The sequence below is a fragment of the Astatotilapia calliptera genome, chromosome 8 (assembly GCF_900246225.1).
Source record: "Astatotilapia calliptera chromosome 8, fAstCal1.2, whole genome shotgun sequence".
Classification (NCBI taxonomy): domain Eukaryota; kingdom Metazoa; phylum Chordata; class Actinopteri; order Cichliformes; family Cichlidae; genus Astatotilapia; species Astatotilapia calliptera.
The window spans coordinates 2,107,809-2,130,259 of NC_039309.1; the positions used below are offsets into that span (position 1 = coordinate 2,107,809).

Genomic DNA, 22,451 nt, shown 5'->3' on the forward strand with positions numbered 1-22,451 from the left:
AAAGACATGCTGTGGAAGAGAGACAGAGATTTTCCCAGTAAGAGTTTTGTGTGGGAATAAGCATTATTTCCCTTTCTGTCACATTTCTTCACCCCTGAAAAATCACTCCTTTCGGTTCGGTTTAAAAGCTAATAAATGTGCAAATAACCAAAATGACTTTTTGGTCAGTTTATCAATGATCTCAAACACACTCAGTCATCACAATATCCAATAAAGCCAGTTAAATCTGAGGGATCGACATCAGTTTAGAAGCACGGACCATCGTCAGCTGCTTCGGTGCAAACAAGTGACCACAGGTGCTGTTTCTGTTGCTGCTTTTCTCGAGACCTGCAGGCTGCACAGGAAGTCCAGCGCCCCCAGGATGGCGCGTCCATACATGCTGTGTCTCCCGGGACAGTCTGAAGAGTACGTATGAGATACTGGGAGATGGTGAGGAGAGGACGGGGGTGTAGAACCCAGCAACAGGACCAGTATGTTCCTCTGTGTGAGGAGGAACAGGACGAGCACTGCCAGAGCCGGACACGATGACTTCTAAAGACAGTGCAACGATAGCAGGAGTGAGTGCGAGTGGTCGTCTGTCTCTCTGCGTTAGCTGTTTGATAGACTGCTGCCCCACCATTCACCCTCTGATATCTGGGATAGGCTCACAGGACAATACCCTGCCTATTTCAGTGTTTCCCCCTGATGATGATGATTCCATATGGAAAACAAAAAGAAAGTACAAGCCATTTTATTTTCTGAGCATGTGAAGCAAAGGAAGGATGTGGACTGAGACGAGCTGAAAACACTTGCTGTGAAATCTTCAAAGCTTGTTTTGACTCGATGAAGCTGAGGCAGTGAAGGCTGAGCAGTAACCACAACCTGCTCACTGCTTTGGTTTAGTCCTTTAATTTAATGCAAAGTATGGATGAAGCACACAGAAGAATTCGCACAGCCACACAGGTTTAAGCGAGAGCGCACTCGGTATGCAAACAAGCTGTACGAGGAGGCCGAGACATAAATGCATCCTAACAGCGATGGGCCTCGGGCGCAGCTTTCTTCACGCTGTCTGGAGCTAATCCACCCTGTTTCCCCTCCCACTCTACCCTTTTCACCTCTCTCTAATTTACTGCGCTCTCTCTTTCCTCTCCTCGTTCCTCCCGGTAACTCCGCATTTGAATATTTTATACTTTAATCATTTTCATTTTAATCTGATTCTTTTCGGGCACTTTTGCTTGGATAGAGAGCTCAGTACTCTGGAGAGCTGCGGTTCATCTGATCATTCTTGTCAGTGATGAAACATTCATAAAATGTCAACAGAAGTGCGCAGTATGGTTCAGTCGCACGGCGCCGCGGCACAATGAAAACACGAGCCGCCATCGCCTTGAATCCACTGAAGAGGAAACACGCTGACTGTTAACGCTCACTTTCCTGCTCCGTTTGTGAAGAGCAAACACACTGTCATTCATTTACTGTTTGTACAGATGAGGCTGGTGTCATTTTACCTTCTGTTTTTAAATCAAGAGCCACATAAAGCCTGCAACACCACTGAGTGACGCTGAGTTCATGTTCTCTTTGTCTTTTTTTGTTTATTTAAATTTCAAAGCCAATAATGTATTAATCTGTCAGCCAGTGTCCCCTCAGTGGTGCTGTCATAGTTAGGTAATATTTATGTGACTAGTTCAGTGTGGGGTCATTTAGAGAGAATAAAGGACAACAAAGTCACAAAATCCACCAATCAGGAGTTACCGGGGCAATAAAGAAAAGATCTGATAACAGATGAAACCTGGTGGTCACTGTGTGGTACTGCAGGTCAAACAAAGCAGGGAGGGATTTTAATGCTGATGAGTTTCGAGGTTGTTTCGTACGGAGCCCCGCAGCGGACATGGGAGAAAAAAAAATTAAGACGGACTTTTGCAAACTCGGGTTCTCGCAAAAGTTTTAGCCGCATTCTTCGGCCTTCGACCTCCCGTTAGCTTCGAGCTAACGGGAGGTCGAGTCCTACTACAGCCGGGAGGAACACCGCTTTCCCGGCACATCGTGCCTCGACCGCCCGGTCGGCTTCGAACCGGCGTCCGAAGAATGCGGCTAAAACTTTTGCGAGATCCCGAGTTTGTTTTGCAAGATCTCGCAAAAGTCCGTCTTAATTTTTTTTTCTCCCATGTCCCCTGCGGGGCTCCGTAGTTTCGGACACATGCAAATCATTTTCCTTTCCCACAGATTGTACACTTTCACACGTGAACCTCAGACAGTCTCCATGCTCGATGTTGTGGCTCAGAGGCCCAAGGACGAGCCTGACTTTGGACAATAATGGAGATTTACAGCACAGACAAATGAGCTACATCATACTTCTCAGTAGGATTATAGTGTTGCTGATTTTGTTTGTGTAATGGGATATGCTGATAAGAAGAAAACATAACGCCATCTGACTTATTATTTAAGTGTGCCAGTCAGCATTTTTGCTGCTGTACAGCTGCCTCGTCTTGTCTTTGCTGCAAATAAGCCGTAACATTAATGTGCAGCTTGTTCCTCTTTGCTGATCTCCATCCTGTAAATGATTACAAAGCCTGGAGAACAGCAAAGCAACAAATCAGTGTCGTACCAACTTCAGCCGCTACTCTCAGTGCTGTGTTTTTATACTGTGCAGCGCTCCGTGGAAAGACAGGGTGGCTGTCAGAGTGATGAGCACACAGAGGATGAATGCATGTGGAAAACTGAGGGGACAAAAATGATACTGAGATGTGAAAGTCCACACATGTGGGCTCAGGATGAGCCTCACAGTTGTTAATGCAAGTGCAGCCAATGAGAGTCAACATCACCAGTCAAGCCAGATGCTGCCAGTCGGGTTAGTTTAAACAGTGGCCAGGTGAAGTCATCCGCGTGAAGCACAGGTAGAGGTCTATTTTATCCACAGTGCTCCATCGACTCTGCAGTAATGACTGAAATGTGTCTGAATGTCTTTTAGGACCTCAGTAAGTCCGTTTTTCATCTTTTTGAACCGTTAGCTGAGGTTTCACTTTATATTTAGCATCTCGTTTTGAGCGGCGGTCCACGGGGAATGTTTTTTATGCTACCTCAATTACAGAAACTGCTTTTGGAAATGAGCTCGAGTCTCTTTATTTCCTCTCTCCTTTCCTCTGGCCAGCAGCTTGTGTGGCCCCGTGAAATACTTTCCACAATTTATTGGCCTCTATCGGAGGTGTTTTACACTGGAAAAGAAAAGAAGAGGTGAGTGTGCTTATTTACCCTCCCACACACACGTACGCTCTCTGGCCTCTGTCGATATCTTTATCAGCGTTTCTCTGCGGGACGGCCGTCTGTTCCGCCTGACAGCTGCCTCTGATTAGGTGTTGATGAAAAACACAGTTTCCCAGAGCGCACTGCAGCTCGGCTGTCCATCCGTGCGCTTGGCCAGCCGGTGTGCGGCCAGCGTGACATTTGGAGTCTGCAGCTTTGATGCGCCTGAGCTGCTGCGTCACGCTCAGTGAAGCCATGCAACGCCGGCCATATTGATACCCACGTAGAAGGGCAGAAATCAATCGTCCACTCTTGTGCTGTGTGTGTGTGTCTTTATCTCCACATCCTTTCTTCTGCCAGCAGCAGGGCTTTAGAGAACCTGCAATACCCCATTTTTCAGGTCGTTACTCTGAATTTGAGAAATAGAAACTCTGACATGTTGCACTCGTTCACCCCGTGGTGGTAAATGCTGGATAAACTCTCGAGGTCAAGGCAACTTTCAATAAGTCAGATGCTATTTGGATACACTGGTTGAATAAATCCTAATGATTTCATTGACCTCTGACCTTTTCTTAAGCATCGCCCTCGCAGGAGTGTCAATCTCCCACAAAGTACTTCTCACTGTTGAATAACCCCATGACCCTCCTCGCTCTGCAGCGGCTGGAACATGTAGTCTTTTCATCATTCCTCTGTCGATGAAGACGCTCTCCCTTTTAAAGACGCTGCTGATTAAACTCGAGCAAACATGCGTAACCGCAGAGAAGAAGTGTGAAATTCCTCAGGAGTTTAGTGGAAGCAGACGCCGTACGACGCTGGTAAAGAAATAACGCCTTCTTTCACTTTGAAGGTATCGGAGCAGAATAAAACACAGTAAAGCAGAAAGATTATTATTGTGATAGAGGTGAGGTGCTGAGGCACATGACTGACATCACTGCTGTGAAACTCGGCGTGGGGTTTAGGGCGAGCTCACCAAACTAACCATGTAGTTGCTTCCTAAAAATCTTTTCCTGTGACGAGACATTTCTGTCCTGATTGAGTGATGCTTCATCCACGGGGCCACTGTGGCCTTTACGGTCAAGCAAATGGACCAACACGGTAGGAAACAAAGCAATGAAGGACAAAACGAGGTGACATCGATTTGAAGATATGACGTCTCTGGTTGTTAGCGCCGCGGCCTCACAGGTAGAAGCTGCGGTAAATGATCAGACATGAATGATGATGTCAGATGATGACGCCTCTCTGTGTTTCATTACGTTCTGGACACCAATCATATGACCCCCTATGAACAAGCACTTTGGCGACAGTGGGGAGGAAAAACTCCCTTTTAACAGGAAGAAACTTCCAGCAGAACCAGGCTCAGGGAGGGTGAGAGAAGGATGACAGGATAAAGACATGCTGTGGAAGCGAGCCAGAGATTAACAATAACTAACGATTCACTGTCTATAAACACAGAGTGAGTGAAGAAGAAGCACTCGGTGCATCATGGGAAGCCCCCACGCCCTCACGCTGTTTGCAGTCCCCACAGCGGCTCAGACCAGACCAACTTCATTTCTGCGTTGGCTTCCAAACGTGGCCACCAGTGGAGAAGTTTAGGCTGCTGCTGCAGAGCCTTCACAGCAGCCTCAGCTTCTGGAGAAATCTCCAGCAGGGAATTCATCTGGCTCCTGACATCATGCTGGAAGCTCCGGGCTGGCCACTGCAGCTCACGATGAGGAGCAGAAGATCCCCGAGGAAGTTTTGTGGGAGGGAAGTGAAACTGTGAACACACGCCCAGCTGCACATTTGCACTGAAGCTACGAGGGAAACGATGTCAACACCGCACGGCTGCGCTAATATTTGTTTTAAGAAATGTCTCCCACACAGACTCAACTTTATTATGTGTTGATAAAACGTTGCAATTTGTAAAAACGTGCAGGGACGTTCCATTAAATTACAGGAGAATTATGCTGTAAGTCGCAGGCTGTGTTATAAAATATTAACGTAAATGTTAAGAATACGGAAATGAAGACATCTGAGGAAATACAGGAGGTGAAGTATGTGCAGGTAAAATAATAACAGATAAACCAGTCTAGTGGGAAAAGGTGAAAAGCTAAATATTAATGCAATAAAAACCTACAGAAAACAGCTTCAGCACTAACTTACATCAATAAATAAAAAATTAATAGGATGTAAAAAATGATTTTTAAATGATGAAATTTGAAAACGTTGGGTGGATGCAGTTACCCAGCAGGAGCACAGGAGATGAGGATGCTGCCTGAGTGCAGTGGGATTATTAAAAACTCATCAGGAGACTAATAACCTTTAATTATTCATCTTCACTGAGATCTTCTACCTGTTTTATGTTTATTTGCTCCCCGTGCTGCAGCAGTCGTCTGTGCCCAAGAATACTCAGAAAAAGAGAGACCTGGTGCCAGGAGAATAACCTCCTCCTAAACATCAGCAAGACTAAGGAGCTGATCGTGGACTTCACTACAAAGCAGGCGAGGAATTACAAACCCCTCATCATCAGTGGCACGCCAGTGGAGAGAGTGGACAGTTTCCGATACCTGGGTGTCCACATCACTCAGGACCTGTCATGGTCCTGTCACATCAACACTCTGGTTAACAAAGCCCGTCAGCGTCTCTTCTTCCTCAGAAGACTTAGAGACTTCCATCTGCCACTGAAGGTGCTCAAGAACTTCTACTCCTGCACCATCGAGAGCGTCCTGACAAACATCTGGCAAACATCTGCACCTGGTTTGGGAACAGCACCAAGCAGGACAGATGAGATCTGCAAAGGGTGGTGCGCTCGGCCGAACGCATCATTCAATCAGAGCTCCCTGACCTGCTGTCCATCTACACCAAGCAGTGCAAGTCCAAAGCTAGGAAGATTATGATGGACCTCTCCCATCCCAACAATGGACTCTTCTCACTGTTGAGGTCTGGGAAGCGCTTCCGCTCCCTTAAGGCCAAAACAGAGAGAATGAGGAGGAGCTTCTTCCCCCAGGCTATTCGGGGCCTGAACCAGGTGTAGGACTGGACTCTCACACACGTCACCACACGCACCACCACACATTTCCTATAATCCTATAATTCCTATAATTTATAATCTTTATAATCTTTATAATCTCTTCTGCTATTTGCACATTCTTTACTGTAAATTCCTAAATTAATTTGTACATTTTTGTAGTAAACTGTAAATTGTAAATACTGTAAAACTTTTCTTCTGTCATTTAATGGTCGGGCATTGTACAGCTACAAGCATTTCACCCCCATGTCATACTGTGTATGGTTGTGTGTGTGTGACAAATAAAATTTGAATTTGAATTTGAAAAAAACGACTCCCAGCTATCAAAAATAAAAAGTGCACGATGTCTTCTCTTTATTCTGGCTCATGAAGGGCGATTCTTCCACCACGCAGCGTCCTACCACGGCTACGTTTGTGCTGCGAGGCAGCAAACGTCTTACTTATCGCCCTTTAGGACAAAATTGCACCAGAGACGTTTTTTTGAGCTCCGAGGCTTCGGATGGATGAAAAAGTAAAAAAGCGAGGGCGGAAGGAGGCGAGCCAAGGAGCTTCTTTAATCATCATCACGGCCGACTGACAGTCCCGGACGGTCGGTGCGGACTCGGCCAGACAAGCGAACCAAAAAGCCCATCTGCTCCTCGTATCCCTCAACGATGAGCCTCTAATCTGAATAAATGGGCCTCCTCTGCTCGGCTCGCGCTCGTAATGGCCTCGCACGTCACGCAGAGCGAGGAGGAAGAGATGAAGACGAAGAGGGGTTAGTAGACTTGTGCACGTGTTCAAAGTTGGCGTCAAAACTCGTCCTCGAACTTTGACGGGGTCGTAGTCTGTTTGTTTCGCCTTTTCTCGCCTTCTTGTTCACTTCCCTCTCTGCTGGACTCGTCCTGCTTTACAGCGCTGCTCATATATTCAGGCGCGATGTTCACCAGCGAAAGACGTTACATGAAATCCATAAAAGGACAGATTTTCAGAGAAACAATGAATGGTTGAGAGAATACAGACTGACAGAAATTAGGGAGGATTAGTATCAACAGGAAAACAAGAGGATCAATACGCGTGTGTGATTAGGTCCAGAGAGCAGGCCTGTCTTTTTCCACGTGTGGCGTAGCAAACCAAATCTGCCCTCTGAAAGGACGATTACGTTTGAATGGAAAACCGATAAAAGCTGCAACATTGCGGTCTGGCAAAGCTCACTGGACGTGTGGGCTGAACGTGTGCCAAGTGTCAATTCCACTTTCTTTTAGGCTCAAAAATGGCAGCGTAAACATCAATTTGCTCCGAAATCTTCTGCCAAAATCCATTTTTTCTGAAGGAACGGGCGATGATTACACGTCACGTCCTTGAATTTGCTGTTCACTCATATTTGAAGGTTTTGAAGTCACATCAGAGAGAAAGGAAAAGTCCGCACGGTCCACTTATTGATGTGGCCTCCAGCCGCTGGCCTCTTCTGAGCCTGAGCCAGAGCGCCGCTGGACGCCGCTGACCGTTCACAGCTCTGTGAGCAGCGGCTTGCGTCACTTCCAGGTGAACAGACATAAACCACAAAAGTACGAATGGATCTCTGAGCTTTTCGAATAAACTGAGCAAATAAACCTGCAAAGCCTGAAATCAACTCATTCATCACAAAAAGTTAACTTAGAAATAAAGACACAAAACACAAAGCGTGAGGCAGACGAGACGCAGCTGAAACCTCGGGCGTGCAAACACTGAATTCAAACCCAGAAACGTCCAGCCGCTGTAACGATGATCGATATGCACACAGCCGCTCCGCACACACTCCGACGCCACCTCGACTAATTGGTAAGCGGTGCGGTGGGATCACGCAGCGCAGCGTGTCTCCGCCACACCAAACACCGAAAACATTCAGTGTTGTCTCACTTAAAAGATCCTCCACAGGCTGTTCCCAGCTACCTTTGAAGTGAGCTCTTCACTTCCATTTAACAACTGAATAAACAGCAAACAGGCCGATTAAAGAGCTGCTGTGTCATTGACACAATTAAAGATTCATTTACAGAGGATTGTAAAGACGCTTTTATGACACTGAATCTGTGGATGGGAAACATCACACTGTCACATCTGTCAACACGTTACGTCTGAAGCCGGCAGAGCTCAGAGTGAACGTTATCATCCAGTCTAATCTTTCATGTTTCATTTACTAAAGTTTGAGCTCACAGCGCTGCCGTGTCATGTCTCTGCATCCTCGACATCCACAACCCGTGCACGGCCACCAAAACAGTCACACTGTGTTTATTACAAGTCTGGCCCCTATTTTGGGCCAATCAAAACTCTTACATGACGGTGACTCATCTCATCCATCTGTCGTGAAATAACTGGCTTCTCTCAGAGTGCAGTAAACATGTCTGTCGTGCAGCGCGGCGTATTAGTCAGCTGGCGAGCACCCATTCAAAGCCCGAGCCAGTTAAATAAGAGTTTGGGTCATTACAGGGTCCTCGGAAAACTGTTGTTCCCTGTAATGTTCCCAAAAAGTCTGAGAACAGCTGAATTAGTCTGCTGTTACAGTAAAGGGACAGAGCAGTGCGATTCACAGCTTTGTTCATTCTAAGAACTGCAAGAAGAATCAAATTTCCTCTGTTTTCTTCTTTCCAGCTCCATGCTGTTAAACTTAGAGTAGCTTTGCATGATTTCCAGCTCAAACACACCCTGACTCGTTTCACACAGGGCCTTGGTGATGGAGGCGGAGCCTTCTTTGATATCATACGGATCAGACACTGCTATCCATACTTTTCCTTCATGTCGTGGCACAGCGCTGGAGGAAGGACAGAAGCCAGCCTGTGCTATAACTTCATTAAGGCTGGAGTGGAAGCAGCAGGAATTTAAAAGCCTGGATAAATAGATTCAGCCGGCGTGGCTTGGTGCCACTACAGAGGGAGAGAAGAGTGTTTTTGCAATTTTAGCAAAGCACACCTTTACCTCCTCACGTGATGGTAGTTACAACATTCCACGTGAAATGATGCGTCTACTATCAAACATGCTTTCAAATCAGTGAAATCTGAAAGCTTCTCAAACCTTCAGAAACTCTTCGAGGAATCGTTGGGTTGGTTCAGCGAGGAGTGAAAATCCATCAGCTTCTTTCACACAGTTATCCAGCAAGTTATTAACAGGAGAACATGATGCAATTAACTGACAGCTGTCTCCCTGTGTCCTCTCTAAAGTCCAGTTTGGTAAAACAAAAACATCAATGCAGCCCGTGTGTGGTTGAATTGCGCCCATGCTTTTACTCCTTTCTCATGTCTCCAGTCCTCAAGATCTAATGGCTTTCCCAGCTTTTGCTCCCCTTGGAGCTCCGCCTTATTACATTTTGTCACATATAATGTCATCAGCCGGCGTGATCCTCGACAGCTCGTCCATTCGTTCACCTCCTGCAGCCACGGCCAAACTCTGCGCTCGGCACTGACAGCGCTGTTTTGTGAGGGAGTCCCCGCTGACCCGAGCCGGATCAGAGGTTCACTCGGAGCTCTCATCGCTCGACCTGATGCTTGTTCATATCAGAGCTGCAGGGCAGCTTCGCAGCAGAGCATGGCATCCGTTAAATCTGTCCAAAGACCGGGGCTTTTACACCCCCTGACTGTTTTCACTGTTCACAGCAAAAAGCAGAAGAAAAAAACGGAAACACCGGCACATGGCTGGTGGGATTTTGTACTCGTGGCTCTATTTCTTTCAGTTTTTTCCTTTTGTGTGGAAAACTGGAGGACCGGCCCCAACGTTACCGTTCAGGTACTTCGAGCCCCGAAGATGGAGTCTGATCAGATTTATTCATCTGATTTATTCTGTTATTTGAATTCTCACATTCATTCCACTATTCAGCCAACTGCAGCAACGCGATCAGCAGAAATGACAACAATAAGCCGAACGCTGCAACATTACAGGGAGAGCAAACAAAATCATAATGAAAACATCAGAGTGCAGCGTCTTCACAAAGTGTCCGGCTGTTACGTGCGCCGTGTTTGCTTTGTGGCGCCGAGCTTTGCTGTGATATGGAAGCTAATAAAAGGAAGAGGCGGCGACAGCTCGTGCTCACTGACAACATTATAAATGATCCACTAATAGTTTTTCACGTCGTCCAGTTGCACGCGGTGCGCTAACTAATGCAGACCTTTCACTCGGAGCAACGTTCAGAGTCACAACCGTGACAGCCATGCTAAGGTTGGGGTGGTTGCACGTGTTGCAGCCTGTGACAGCTCCACGCTCTGCAGGACTTTCTGTATTGAATCCTAACCCTCCCTCCACGATGGGAGGTGTTCCAAACCCAAAGCTGTTGGGACAAATGACTTGCAAATATCATAAAATCATATTTTATATAAAACGGAGAAAACATATTAAATCCTTAAAGTGAAAAAATTTACCGTAATTAGCTGAAAAATGTTCGTCCAGCTGTTTCTTTTTAGCACTACTTCATTTCTGCCCCCATTACATTTATTTATTTTAGATTTTACTGCTTTCATCAAATTCAGCTAATATTTTGTATGAAATATGAGTTTTCTATGTGGTGTTATAAGATCTGACGTTCATGAGATTTGGTAAGCATGGTTGTTATTTACATTTTACAAAGCGTCCCATCTTTTCTGAAGATGCAAAAGTCTGTTAAATCCATTCTTTAGTGGATCGTCTACACCAGGGTCAGCAACCTTTAGCACCCAAAGAGCCGTTTGGACCCAGTTTCCATGGAAAAGAAAACACTGGGAGCTGCAAATACTTTTTGCATCTAAAATGAAGAAAACACTGTTATTGCTTTTTTCCTTTATGCTTTGTATAAACACCTAAAGTGTGTTGCTTGTCAAATCCATGAAGTGCTACAGAGAAAATTTTATTTTATTTATGTAATGAACACATTTTGAACTCTTAAAATTAAAAAGTTTAACTTAAATTATTCATAGACCAAACAAAAGCTGTAGTGAGCCGTCATGCTTGTATCACCTTTGGGATTTCGCAGCCTGTAGCGCAGCCTTGACCTGAATTTTAAAAAATAATTGGAAAAAATCACTCAACTGCTAAAAAAATGAAAAATAAATATTTGCAAAATATCTGAATAAATATTTATTTCACCTGGTTAATGTGTCTGTCGGGGCGTGGTCTGCAGCGCTGCTGACCACCCTGAACCTACCAAGCCAACCAATCACCATCTCTGAGGTCTGTGAAGTTTCTGTATGAGCTAATACTGCAGGTAGTTTTGAAACAGGTATTTGAGAAAGCACGCCTGCAGCTGCGTTACGCTGTGTAGCTGCACGTTTGCCTTTTGGTCTCATTCTTCACTGAGTCGCCGGTTCGTTAATAAAGGATTCAGATCCTGGCCTGCAGTTACTGATGCACTTACTCTAAATCACTCTGGATAAGAGTATCCGAGAAGCTAAATGCCTGCATCTGTCTATATCCTTATATTGTAATTGCCACCATCCTCTATTGATTACGCTCAAAAATCCATTGAGCCTAATGTGATTTCATTAAGATACAGTCCAACCGAGCCATTCCAAACAAATCCGGCGGGCAGCAGAGTCGATCTAAAAAAGTTTTTGTTCCAGCATTCTGACGCAGACACATCGAAAATCGTTTAAGTAGTCGGGAGTTATTCCTAATGGTTTTCCAATTCTATGTCGACATGCGTCCCATGTGAGTAACGGGAGGTAAATGTTAAACAAAAGCAGAGAGGCTATAGCTGAAAGCAACTTTTGGAAACAGAGTTTTGAACTGAAATCCATTTTTGTTCAGATGAACAAGGTTATTTGTGTTCTTGAAATAAAATGATACCGCCGGCTATAAAGAGATCACACTCTCAAACGTTGCAGCTTGATGCTGTTTGCATTACGAAGCCCAAAAATAGATGGAGTAGCTGTGACTGCCAGAGGGAGCAATCCAGGCACGTATCACACAGTGTAAAAGAGCAGGTTACTCATCAAGGAGCCGTGGCCCCACGCTACGATACTTGGTCTGAGATAGGGCATTAAAGGATCCTCACCGCTGAAACCCAAAGGAGAAACAGGCACCCAGCAGAGTTCAAATACCAACAGCCTCATCTCAGCAGCAGCAAGAAATACAGTCAGACATCTAGAAATAAGACTACCAACAGATTCCAAGAATATAATGCAATGTTTTTGGGGAAAATTCCACTGATGTTTTAGCATTAAGGAGGAAAAATCAGCACATGAAGCTGCAAATCCCACAGCATCGAATCCATCACTGAGGGAAAAGTGCAAATCTTCTCACTGGAAGACTAAACAAGGCTTGCAGAAAGCTGAGAAAGCGAGCCAATTAAAGCTGCCACTGACGCTGGAAGTGGAGAAGTTTGATGTTCTCCACGAGGCTGCAGCTGTTCATATAACCAGCAGCGTTACCACATTTGACAGATTTCAGCAGGATCAGGATCAGTTTGATCCCAAACGAGATCACAGCTTCCAACAGTTCCATTCATGCCCCTAAACCTGGGGTGTCCAACTCCAGGCCTCGAGGGCCGGTGTCCTGCAGGTGTTAGATCTCACCCTGGGTCAGCACACCTGAATCACACGATTAGTTCATTATCAGGCCTCTGGAGAACTTCAGGACATTTAAATCAGCTGTGTTGGATCAAGGACACATCTAAATCCTGTAGGACGACGACCCTCGAGGCCTGGACTTCCCCACCCCTGCTGTAAGCTTTCTGTGTGGCTCAATCAAAGATCATTAACAGGAACTTAAAACGAGATAATCATCCGCTCACTCACCGTACTCGATGTCATAAAACACGATGAACTTCTGCCAGCGCAGCTCCTCCACCAGCGTCAGCATGACGTCGTTGAGGCGTACGGGCGGCCGGGCGGCCAGCGTGTAGCGCTGCCCGCTGGGGCTCGGGTTGAACTGGCAGGCAGTGCGAGGAGATCCTTCGCTGTTCCTCTGGATGTACAGGTGTGGGATGTGCATGGCGTCCGTCAGGGACTGCAGGGCGCTCGCTGAGGCGCAGCCAGTAGAGGTCACCAACGCCAGGATGCCCTGGTTCATCAGCTCACAGGCTGGAAGGGGGGAAGGAAAATGGGAAAGTGAGTTTTGGTAGACAAATTATAAATTATGAACTTATATATTTATAAACTGCAAAATAACCAGAAACATTTGAAAATCTGGAGCAACCACAAAGGCTGCAAAGAGTCCTGCAGAAGCCCAGCTCTAATTTTAAAAAATGCCTCCACCTCTTGTTGCTTTCCGCTCTGAAAATTAGGCCACATAAATCTAGAAGAAAGCCTGACAGGTAGCACTAATGTTCACCCTGCCCTGACCTACTTTGAACTCTTAAACCTGCTTTCTGCTTTTCAGGCAGGAGAGTCGGTACGGATGATTAAACAGGCCACATATCCACTCTGCTAAGGCTAAGTTAAAGGTTAAAATTTGGCTGGCCTCACTGGCTTTACTGGCAGATTCATCGGAATCATGTGAGGACCACCCGCTCAGCTGTCCAACCATCAACCAACTGCCAATAAACCCGAGCGAATACTGCACACACTACAATATCCCGCACATAAGAATACACTAAACGTGTCAATTGGAAGTTCCTCTACAGGGTACTATATAAATTTGGCTTTCATGATATGATTATTAAAACGATACAAGCATTATATGATAATCCTACAGCCAGGATCAAAATTAATGGATGCCTATCCAACAGTTTTACCCTAAAACGGGGCACTAGACAGGGCTGTGCATGGTCACCGTTACTTTTTGCACTATACTTGGAACCACTAGCTCAATCCATCAGGCAAAACAAGGACATTAAGGGAATTTTTATCAAAGGGACACAATATAAACTGGCTTGCTACGCGGATGACATTTTGATTTACCTTGGACACCCAACATATTCTTTACCCAAGCTGATGCAGTCATTTGAACAATACGGCCAATTATCAGGCTATAAAATTAATATAGGTAAAACCCAGCTACTCTCATATAACTACAGCCCACCAGAAGAAATAAAATGTAGCTACTCTCTGGTATGGCAAACGGAGTGTTTTAAATATTTAGGCATAAATTTACCGAAAGACCTTACAAAACTATTCGAACAGAACTACCTACCCTTATACAAAAAAATAAAGGAAGATATAGTAAGATGGAATTTAATTCCTTTCTTTAGTTTTAATTCAAGAATTGATTCTATTAAAATGAATGTATTGCCAAGATTTTTGTATCTATTTCAAACCCTACCAATAGAGATTAACCAAAGTCAATTTAATGAGTGGGATAAAATGTTATCTAGATATATATGGCAAGGTAAAAGACCAAGGGTTCGCCTTAAAACACTACAGCTGGCTAAGCAAAAGGGAGGATGGGGCCTCCCTGACCTCAGATATTATTACTTTGCAGCGCAGATGAGAGCAATAATATGCTGGTGTAACCAATCATACACTGCCCAATGGAAAACCATTGAGGAACAAATGCTGTCTATACCTATTCAGGCAACTCTAGCTGACAATAACTTACAAACGAAAAGGACCCTTAAAACATGGAGAACTATTATAAAGGAATATAAACTCGAGACCAATATTACAGTTCTTAAATGGTGTGCTTACGACTCAGAGTTCAAACCTAATGAACTGGATTCTAGATTCAAGGACTGGACAGGTAAGGGCATAACAGCCCTGTGCAGTATAATGAAGGATGGAAAATTGTTCAGCTTTGACATGCTTAGAAAAACATTTTCATTAGAAAAAGAAGACTTCTATTGATATCTGCAGTTAAGGCACTATGCCGACACGAAGATGAGAAACGTAACAATGATAAACACACGCTTGATGGAACTGTTTATAAAAAGCTATAACTCAGAAACTATTGATAGAATTGTATCATGTCTCTATAAGGGTCTAATGGATTTGAAACCACATTCGACTTCATATATTAGAACAAAATGGGAGAAGGAAGGAGGGATAAAAATATTAGAGGAAGAATGGACGGCAATATGGAGGTATCAGTGGATGTGTACTAGCTCACAAAAGTGGAGGGAATTTGGCTGGAAGTGCCTAATTAGATACTTTATAACACCTTCTCAGAAGTCTCATGATGATGATAACCCCCCTGCTTGTTGGAGGAACTGTGGAAATCAAAGTGCAAATCATTACCATATTTTCTGGGACTGCTCAATCTTGAGGGATTATTGGAGAGAAATACATAATGCCTTACAGGATATCTTTAAACGTGAAATACCTCTCGAGAGTAAGACTATGTTCTTTGGATATATACCTCAGGAATGGCCTAAATATGATAAACATTTAATAAATATTTTATTGGTGGCCTGTAAAAAGAATATCACCAGAAAATGGTTATCCCCAGAGAGCCCAAACATAAGTACATGGATGGAAATCACAATGGAAATTTATAACATGGAAAAGATAACAGCTTCTGTTAACCACAAGCTGGAGAAATTTACATCATATTGGGAAAACTGGGTTAAATATATCACGCCTCATAGGCCAGATTTTACTATTACAAACCAATAATTATGATGTATGTATATATATTTATAGGATCACCCCATACCAACACATCCGTGTTTTTTTTTGTGTTTCTTTTTTTTTTTCTTTTTTTTTTTTTTCTCTTTCTTAGGTTTGTTAGTTTTGTTTTTTGTTTTTTGATTTTCGGATTATGTGATGGTTTCAATTACTTCTATCGTTATAAGTATTCTTCCCTTATGACTTGGATGTAAATTAAAATACTATTTCAGTATCTAAGGCAGATAACCTAAGTATGAAGAATGCTTACATGATGTACATATTGTGAATGCCTGCTTTTGAAACCTTAACAAAAATATGAATTAAAAAAAAAAAAGAATACACTAAACGACACATTGAGAAGAAAATACAGGCTCTCATAAACCATCCTGTGAAGACACGAGCCAATCAGATCAGCACCTAGGGTTTCAGAGCCAACCCCCTCGCCTCGTCCTCCCAACCTCCAAGTACGATGAATTCATTGATGTTAATAAACTTTAAGGAAAAATGTGTTTTTTGAGTTCTTTTAAAATCCATCCATTCTCTTCTGCTTATCACCTATCCCAGCGGTGATAGGACGAAAAGCGGAGTACACCTGGACAGGTCTTCAGTCTGTCGCTGGGCTCACACAGACAGACACACTCAAACATTAACCCCACTACCTGCATGTGTCTGGACTGTGGGAGGAAGCTGGAGTAACCCACGCCAGCCAACGCTCTGGTCAGATGGTGGATTTGAACCTTCGTCAAGTTTCAGGACCACGGACAGCACGCAGGGGTTTCAGCGTGATCCATGAGCTCTATCACATAACTGTTTCTACTGTTGGACCTGATTCAGCTGCAGGCACTTTGACAGTACATGAAATATAGATCACAGATACGTGCACAACACTCCTCCGTGAAATCTGCACATCCAGTTTTCACTAAACGCCCCCAGAAGGCCGAGGGCTACACTAAAACTAAAACTCAAATCAAATAACAAGTGCATTGCAAAGATCTCTCCATGTCCTGTCGTATGATTTATTATTCGATATTGTTTCTTGACACTTTTCTTCAAGGTCTGCTTTGACATTGGGCTAACAATGAAGGTCAAAGTCCATTAAAACCAAAATGAAAATGATATCTTGAGAACTGTGGACGTCAGGCTCCCTGTGAAAGATGTGACGCTACAGTAAAGAGCATAGAAACAAAGGTTTGTCAGTCCGGTTGGTTTTATCTCTTTAAGTCCGTTGTCTTGATACAAGTCTACAGTCTTACACCAGAGCCTGTCAGTTACTGAAGCCCGTTTCCATCCTACAGACTCTTACTGCCAGACAACAGTAAGTATGTATGATGCATGTATGACATACGTTTATATTCTTTTTTGCTTGCGACGAACCGGCTGCTCCCGTCCTGTTTGTAAATGACTCACAGAGTCATGTCGTATTGAAATGAAGTTCCAGCACAAGTGTAGCAGCAGCCTCGCCCCCGGGGCTGCATGAACCTTTGACCTCTGGCTTATCACCGGGTTTGTGCAGTTGTACCACTCTCTTCATCATTTCCCTACAAACCCCGACAGAACAGGCCTCCCTATCAATCCTTCCCTTTCAGACCTCTCCCTGCATCCTCCCGTAACACATTAAGCTCTCCAAACTACATGAGCTGCCATGTTTTCTGAACGCAACATAAAATCTACTCTCTGATGCAGCAGCCACCCCCTCCAGGGACTGTGTCTTCACTAAATCTGCTGCCATCATCCGGTGCTTCCACGCTTTCTGCTGCCCTCTCCCTGCTGAAAAATGTTTGGGATCAGGACCCGTGAGGAATGAAATCCAATCGAGCGTCTGCCAGATAAACGTCCCGAGGGTTTTCATGCTAGCGCTCTTCTATGTTTCCAGGTTTGTTGAAATCTCTCAAAAAAGACTAATTTTACTCCCTAAGAAGACCTGACGCTTCATCTGAGCACAAGGACCATGTGCACCCTTCATTTATCCCCCCACTAAGACTTTGGGGAGATTAATGCAAGTCTCCAACTCTTCACTTCATCCACTAACACTGTCATATAATAGCTGCTTTTTTGTTGTGAAATTTCAACCTTTTTTGTCTCTTTGCTGCTGACGTGACCCCTAAAATCTGCACTGTTTCCAGTCCAGCCTCCAAACACCCGTGTAGCTCTCGCTCTCTAAGTGAAACTGTCTCATCTGAGCTCTGCTTCCTACTGAGACAGTTGCTCTCTGTATTTTTCCATCCTCAGACAGCGACACTATCGTCTCCTACCTCACCTCTCTACATTTAAAATCACCTGTTAAAAAGATGTGGAGCTCAAAAATGCTCCTTTTCCACAGTGCTGAGGCAGCACAGAGGACCCAGCTAATGGTTCCCTCTGAGCTCTTCCCCTGTTTGAACGAGGTACATCAAACCCTGTTCAGACCACAGAAGTCAGAGCAGGAGGCCAAACTGCAGACGGCACGGTTTAAGTTTCCTGAAAGCCCAGATTTCTTCAGCTTCGCATGAACTAATTTAATGTTTGCACGATGTCACAGTTAATCATCCATAACTTCATCTGTACGGCGAGTTACAAAATGAATTTCAAACTTTGACGTTTGAATAAAAGCCACACATAAAGAAAAGCAGACATGTTTGAACATACAGCACACACGTCCACACTCACAGTTTCAAACTAAGGCCCATAACAAAGGGTAAGAGCTAACCTGTAAAGATCTGTTGTTTAAAACAAATCCCAGAATCTGTGGAGGAGGAGACCCAGTTAGAGGATCGGAGGGCAGCATTTCAGACGGGTGCAGTGAGAAGCTGCACTCAGGCCCAGTGTAAAGTGCAGAAGAGTTATTTTGAGCTGTGAATCATGCAAAGCTACTTCAGGACAGTCAGCAATGAGCAGCACAGGTGCCCTTTAAGTGTTGGGATTTGTTAAACAGAGCAATAAATCATACTTAGGAGAGCATGTTGCATGAAAACAAACACTGGGGTTAAGAGAGACCGTAAATCTTGCTGGTTTGAAGGTTCATTAAAATGCGTCTCCACTTAGCATTTATATTCAGGGCAGAAATATGCCTCACCCAGAGCACACTGACTGCTGATGGCAGCTTACAGCGTTTTTTAGGAGACAGGATGTGGGAGGGGTTTAAAATGGACATCCTGTTGCAAATCAAAGCAAGAAGTCAGGATAGATAAAAGTCCATGTGGATTATTTTTGAACATATTAAGACTGCAGTGGTTTGAGAACAAGATTTTCTTTCCTATAGATGCTGCAAAGTAAAACTATGTGCTTCCTGGTGGATCTTCAGTTATTCTGACTGCTTAAAGGTGCCAGCTCCTTTCAGACGATTTATTTTCACACATACTTTCTTTGAAATGTCATCTGAAGCTACACGGAGATGTTTTCCCTCCCGCCTTCTCCTCCGACACTTAGACAGCCGTAGTTTAAACCTCTCGGAAAGCCTTGGTCTCCGGTTAGAGCCCAACTTTCTCTGCAGGAGAAGATCTGTCCAGACTGAAAGGTCAGGAGATGCTCCAAAGGGCAGCAGGCATGTTATGACTGAGCACTCACCGGGGGAAATGTGAAAAATGCTGCTGGGGTAGAAGAGCGTAAAGCACAGCCAGGTAGTCCTCCACAGAGGAAGAAAAAGGAAATGGCGTAGCAGAACAGCTGGCTGGTCACAGGGACCCTGCTTCTTAATGTTTGACGAATGAAATTTGGCTGAACTCGGGCTGAATGTCTCCGAGCTGCGAACAAACGGAGGACGGGGGAGAGATCATCAACATTCAGCCAATTTCTGCATGAAATTCATCTTTATTAACAGAACAGCGTTCAAGTCCTGCTTCGTCAGCATCCGACAGCTCGGAGAAGCGATGACGGGGCAGTAACGGCACCAACAAAATGGAAATAGTTTCCGAGATAATGAGACAAATGTCGCCGCCGTGAAAATGGAGTTAATGAACTTGCACTGAAGGATTTAGAGTGTAATCTTGTATTAAATTAGTAAATGTTTTTTTGCCAGATGAGATTGGAATTGAGCTCATAGGTCAATTTAATAAAAATAAATCAGGGCGTCCAGCACAGCGCTGAGGTCAGGTGGTCCTTAGAACTTAAGGAGCGGCTAATCCACCTGCAGGAACGTCATCGCCGCTTTCACCTGAACGCTTCGGCTCTCTCGTCAGCTTTCTGGGCAATAGTGCAGTTCAGCTTCAGTGGCTTTATTGTTGTTGGTATTTTCAGATTCATAGACACAGTGTGGTGCTGTGGAGTGCTAAACCAGGGGCCCGTTCTTATTTTTCATCAGATTTCAACACTGATTATCTGCCTGAGCGCTCTCCATCACTCCACGTGAACATATGCAGTTGTGTAGAGGTTGGAGATGTTTTGTGCAGCTGAGGGGGAATCAGCAGTGCCAAACATGTGATGTAGTCTCTTGTAAAACATCAGTTAGCACAGCTTTAAATTTATATTAAATTTCCTATCAAAATAAAAGCTCCCTTAAGCTGAGGTTCTGATCTGCGATTAAACAAAGATCCACAACAGCTGACGCGTCTCTTGTTGACGTCTCTCCACATGACAAGAACAATCACATGTTTAATGAGCCTCGGAGCATCGGGGAGTCCAATCTGCAGTCGGTCCAGCCCTGAAATCATCGAGGACCAATTAACATAATACACCAGAATGGGACTAAAAGGTTTGGAGGCTTCAGAAACACAATGCCGGTAGCTGTTGGGATAACTCACTCAGCAGCCGGAGAAAATGATTTGGGTTGCGACGTGACTCACTTGCTCTATGAGTCCACAGTGAGTCATGGTTTCATCTGTGCTAAATGAAGCCTGCACAATATTTAGCCGAAGCGACTCCCCGTGCATCCTAATGACACTTACAGAGCGACTCCTACCAGACGGCGGGAGACAAAAACCATTAGAGTCAGAGCGAGACAAAGATCTCCCTCCCTCTGCCCGTCTCCTTATTAGTGTGATTTTATCAATGCCTCGCTTTGAAATTATCTACAGGAGACAAACTCCTCTCATCCTTGAATAAGGGGGAACGGATTTAGTCCTGTGTTAACAGTGAGTATCCACGTATTCAGGAATGCTCACTCTGCACTTGGAAATGAATTTCTTGATGAAACACCTGGATTTTCTAAACGAGGTAGCAAACATGAGCGAGGTGGCGACGCAGGCCTGGTATGTCCGCTTGGTAACCTCGTGACGTTGACAGCGATGCATCTCATATTCCTTTCAGGACTCGTCATCATCCAAGAAATATAGAAACGTGGAAAATGTTGTATTTTAGCAGAAACTGTGATTTTTCCCTTTGCTGCCCAAAGCTAATGACCACCTCTCTTCAAAGACTAACCCGGGCCTTTATTTACTTCAACTGCAGAAAGTTACGAGCCTTTATTTGAAGTAGGATTGCAATTGATGCCGGTCGGTCTTTCTTTGTCTGTTGGATCGCTGTAATTGGTCATATGAGTCATTTTTCCACTGCAGGAACTCTATTTTTATAGAAAGGCTTATTTTGGCATTCGCTCCCACTGCCAATTTAGTTTATTGCCGTATACAAGCACAGCACATTCTCACTTCTGCAAATGAAAAGCCGTCTAGTCCTTCAGCATAAACGCGGTTTTATTGTGGGACATGTATAATGACACCGACAGAGTATCGAGGGACCGCAGGATAAAGTCAAATGGAAAGAACTGCAAAGTGTTGAAAATTGAATAAATATATTATTGGACTCAAATGTTCAGTATACTTTCCCAGCATGCACAGTTTGTGAAATATACCATAAGTTCATCAACCTTTATTTTTCTGGCTTGCATTAGGAGAGTAGTATCAGTGATGGCCATCTCCCACTACCAGAAACCTGACTGATATGTCCTCCTGAGAACCAGCCTTCATTATGTCGTGCGTAGGGCTGCATGGCGCTAACGTTAACGAGCTAACCGTGCTAAGGCATTGACGCACGGTGCGATCCACGCTGACTCACTAACAGAGATTTGCCGCGGTTATGGCGTTAACGTCATTTTAACGAGATTAATGCTGACAGCACTAGTTTTTAGTCTATATCTTTGGACTTACTTGAGTCCTGATGTATTAAATAGAAGATATCCTTGGCTTGCCATTGATGTGTTTGGTGGCGTCTTTCAGCTCCAAGGAGGAAGGAAATCACAGATTCTTTTTCCCTCGGTTCTCAGGAGGATATGACAACTTTTCTGGGACGAGGGGATGCAGCGAGGTGTTCTGCTGCTGAAACTTGGCCAAAGATAAGGTAAAAAGTTAGCTGGGGTTGATGGACTGTCCTTGTGACCCACTGTAGAGCTAAAACACCAGGTGACAGCTGCAGATGGAGGTCATCGCACTCATACAGACGTCACTGACCATTTCTCAGGCCTCCAAAAACAGAGGTGCTCACCCCAAAAACATCCGTCACGCAGTCAGGATTCGAACAGTAGTCTGAAGGGCACCGAGCTGCTAGCACAGCTGAATACATCCAGGTTACCATTCCCTGAGATGCTGTGAGACTGCTCAGGTATGTCATGTTTTATCAAGCTGATATATCCCACCAGCACGCTCGGCACATCTCAATCCCACATCACAGTAAACTGAGAAAACGAAGCTTTTCATGCTACCCTCTGATTATCGCCACTTAATTAGACCCATTTGCAAAGAGGTGGTCTAAACAGCGATTCATCTGCTTTATCAAATTATCACGGCACAAACAAAACTAACAGGTTGCCAGCATATCAAGGCTTTAACACCAGCATGATCCGAGTGCGTTTCAGCCCATAA

The 22,451-nt window shown here is 44.5% G+C and overlaps 1 protein-coding gene across 1 annotated transcript in view; it reads right to left on the reverse strand.

The window, feature by feature from the left end:
* The window catches only part of LOC113027960 (glutamate receptor ionotropic, delta-1-like), a 377,744-nt gene that overhangs the window by 35,959 nt on the left and 319,334 nt on the right, over window positions 1–22,451 (reverse strand). The window contains exon 3 of the mRNA XM_026177827.1: window positions 12,937–13,221. Coding sequence (XP_026033612.1) covers window positions 12,937–13,221 — 285 coding nt within the window. The remainder of the gene's footprint in view (window positions 1–12,936; window positions 13,222–22,451) is intronic.